The following is a 3,146-nucleotide window of genomic DNA, read 5'->3' as shown; positions in this document are numbered from 1 at the left end:
GTGTATTGGTAAATATCAAGATACTTTCTTACGTAGCTCTACAGATTTATTTCTTACAAATCTATAAAAATATGTAAATATTTATAAATATTCTTTACAAATAATTATCAATATGTATACACACATCTTTGATTTATATAAAATTAAATCTGTAGATTTACTCTAGAGAAAGATTTGAAAATATAATAAACGTTCGATGATACTTATGAACGATAGATTGGGAATTGTCGAGCGATGGCTCATGGTACGTAAATCTTAAATTATAATAAATGAGAAACTATATATCACAATGCTCATATATGTGCAATTTTCCTTTGGAATACCACATAAAAGTTGGTGTATTCCAACACTCAGACCATACCGGATCCATCACTCTTTATTTATAATTCGTTGCATAATTCTCAAAAACACTAATTGAACTAAAAATGTAAGTTCATAATATAAGAGATATTTATATACTATATAGACAATTACGAATATGTATCCATTAGTTTACAATAAATAGATTCTACGAAAAGACACTTAGCACACATAAGTCGCGCCGAAATAATTGAACATCTAAAATATTAAGCGAATGATAAAAAAGATTGAATTGATAATATTGACGTCTTCCACAAAAGACATGCGAATGTCTGCGATCTGTAAGACACGTGTTTCTTTTCACGATTGACATCCACGATTCGTAAATCGACATGCACAACTTTACGTGTCATGGAGATGTAGGGATTCTAAGATGAATGCAATATTTTGTAAAAGAAATTAATGTATATCGATTTTACAAAATATGTAACTTAGTACTTTTTTACGCTTTAAAGAAGAAGGTATATGAGTATGTGTAGATTCCAAACGCTTCGATTAGAAATATGCAAATCATATATCGAAGCATCATGATGTAATTTCTATAATTTCGCACACTTCTGATGCAGATTAATTATTTACTGATTCTTTTTGGTAGTACAGACTTGCGTGTCTGAACTTTAATAATAATATTGCGATAAAAAAAAAGCAGAAATTTCTAGCTGTATGTATCTTCTTTGAAATGAATCTAATAGATACAGGATACTGACTTTCACTGAATTATATACCTTAATCGATGTTAATCTATACACTTGTTTATTATTATTGCTACATTATATTAACGCAGAGCGAAATTACATTTGTAAAGAAAATACATTTGTAAAGTTTACTATCATTATATGTAGCAAGATTTTTGTACAGACGAGAGTTGTTGATTCAACCGAAGTTTTCGGTTTGTTTCAATGATGTAAATACCGCTGTATTAACTCTGTGCACTTTTTAAAATACAATTATTATATGCTAAACGTGTCTACATATGACAAATGGAAGATTTTTGTACAATATACAACCTAAGTGAAAAGTTGTATTACTTTTTTTCTTATAATGCTCGCGATTGTTCTTATTTTAAATTTAGATGAAAATAGACGACGATTCCAAATTGCAATTTCAGATATATATATTCGTTAATGTGTGATAGAACTTAGAGGGTCAGCTCGTATTGTTGATAAATCCAATCTCGCGTCCATTTCGTCGTCTATCTCTCCTACTATCGCTCTGAAAAAGAAGTACACCATGATAAGCAATGTGTATTCTTTATGTGAATATTTATGTTAGATATTTATTTTCATATAAATGTTAGTGCAAAGTGAAATTATTTTTCTATATTTTTCTAGTGATAAATATATATAATATAATACTGCTGTAATAATAAAAGGAACAATTATTATAATATGATTATTAAAACTACTTTGTGTGTACACAGTTTATATCTCAAGAAACTATACTGACACATTATCTCCTCTGATAATGTGCAAACCCAAGACAACCTGCTCCACTCCCTGTGTTGTACTGTATACACGCTCGTGTGATTCATCCAGAATTAGATTGATGGTTTGATCAAAACCTTTTAGCGTACCCTAAAACAAAAATTTGGTTTATGAAAATAAGCTGAATCATTATTAGGGATATTAAACATACAGCTTTTGACACTAAAATTTTATTTTTTAGCAGAATGCAATTATATAATCAAAGTTTTGAAATATAAAACATTCATGAGAAACATTTTCAAAGAATTATGTAGTTTTATTTTTGAAATATTTGTAAGACATTAAAGAACTAATAATCTGATGTTATCTGAATATTTCATATTTAAAAAAATTCAGCTGCATAATTACATTCTACCAATAAATAAAACTTTAATATATCAAAAGTTGCGTAAATGTAGGAATATTTAAATTTAATAATCATGAGTTACAAAATAATGTAAACATAGTATTATATTCTACTGTAATTATATTTCTGAGTGAAATACAAAACGATTACAAACTGTGTACATATGCAAATCGGTATTCTCATAATTTTGCGAATAATTTGTGTACTCACAATGAAATTCCTACCATCCGACGTGATAATGGAAACTGTATCTAGGTAAATTAAAGTCAGTTAAAGGTCAATACATTTATTACGTTCACAACTCAGGTGAATAATAAATTATATAAAAAGGATACGATTCACGTAACTCTCTAATCCTGACGCCATTATTTATTGTCACACACAGCTGCCTAAATCGATATAAAATCACATAAATACGTTAACGAGTCATTAGTTTTCACGAATATAGGTTAGATCAACAATTATGTAGCAGTAATGTTAGAACTGCTAAAGTGAGGATATTGAAGGTATGTAGCACAATATAGCAACAGCGAATGCGTCACTACAGTTTCTTCTTTTTTATAACACCTATCTTCAAATGAAGGTCAATGTCAATACAGTCAGGATGACACAAACGCGTTACTACAAACAAGCCGAGTGACTTCCATGCCGACCGTGATATATGGACTGTTGCCAAATCAGCCAAATGGTGCCGAATGCCGACTAGAAGCAGATAGCGAGATAGGTCGGTATTCATAGTCAGTTCTTATATTCAAGATCGTCTTAAGTTCAGCCTTGAGGTGTCATGAACCAATCAGAGAGCCGCGTTAGCGTATTAAGACATTACTTAAGATGGTTTTGAAATAAGAACCGACTATGAATATACCGGCCATAGTCATACATAGTATTCTTATATTCAAGACCGTCTTAAATTCAGTCTTGAGATGTCACGAACTAATCAGTATATTCATAGTCGG

The 3,146-nt window shown here is 29.9% G+C and overlaps 1 protein-coding gene across 4 annotated transcripts; it reads right to left on the bottom strand.

Annotated features, from left to right (window-relative positions):
- Positions 1 to 1,396: 1,396 nt before the first annotated feature.
- On the bottom strand, positions 1,397 to 2,876 carry LOC108728482 (U6 snRNA-associated Sm-like protein LSm8). 4 transcript variants are annotated; one of them, XM_018457044.1, is made up of 5 exons: positions 2,758 to 2,876; positions 2,526 to 2,579; positions 2,401 to 2,435; positions 1,807 to 1,934; positions 1,397 to 1,572 (listed from the first exon to the last, which is right to left on the bottom strand). In XM_018457044.1, the coding sequence occupies exons 2-5, from the start codon at positions 2,554 to 2,556 to the stop codon at positions 1,482 to 1,484; spliced, it is 285 nt and encodes a 94-aa protein (XP_018312546.1). In that variant the 5' UTR covers positions 2,557 to 2,579; positions 2,758 to 2,876; the 3' UTR covers positions 1,397 to 1,481. The 4 variants fall into 4 exon arrangements, with proteins under 4 accessions (XP_018312546.1, XP_018312544.1, XP_018312545.1 ...); XM_018457042.1 differs by having other exon boundaries at positions 2,401 to 2,441; positions 2,758 to 2,875; XM_018457043.1 differs by having other exon boundaries at positions 2,526 to 2,875.
- Positions 2,877 to 3,146: the final 270 nt, after the last annotated feature.

Source organism: Mycetomoellerius zeteki, unplaced genomic scaffold (genome assembly GCF_001594055.1).
Source record: "Mycetomoellerius zeteki isolate Tzet28-1 unplaced genomic scaffold, Tzet1.0 scaffold62, whole genome shotgun sequence".
Taxonomy (NCBI): Eukaryota; Metazoa; Arthropoda; class Insecta; order Hymenoptera; family Formicidae; genus Mycetomoellerius; species Mycetomoellerius zeteki.
This window is presented reverse-complemented; position numbering and strand designations above follow the sequence as displayed.

What these genes read in the sequence shown, in the direction of transcription:
- LOC108728482 (XM_018457042.1), bottom strand. Translation starts at nt 2,556, where the DNA reads ATGGCGTCAGGATTAGAGAGTTACGTGAATC. An exon ending in ATTAGAGAGTTACGTGAATC is followed by an intron (nt 2,442 to 2,525) that starts GTATCCTTTTTA and finishes TAATTTACCTAG; the next exon opens with ATACAGTTTCCATTATCACG. An exon ending in CGGATGGTAGGAATTTCATT is followed by an intron (nt 1,935 to 2,400) that starts GTGAGTACACAA and finishes TTTTTGTTTTAG; the next exon opens with GGTACGCTAAAAGGTTTTGA.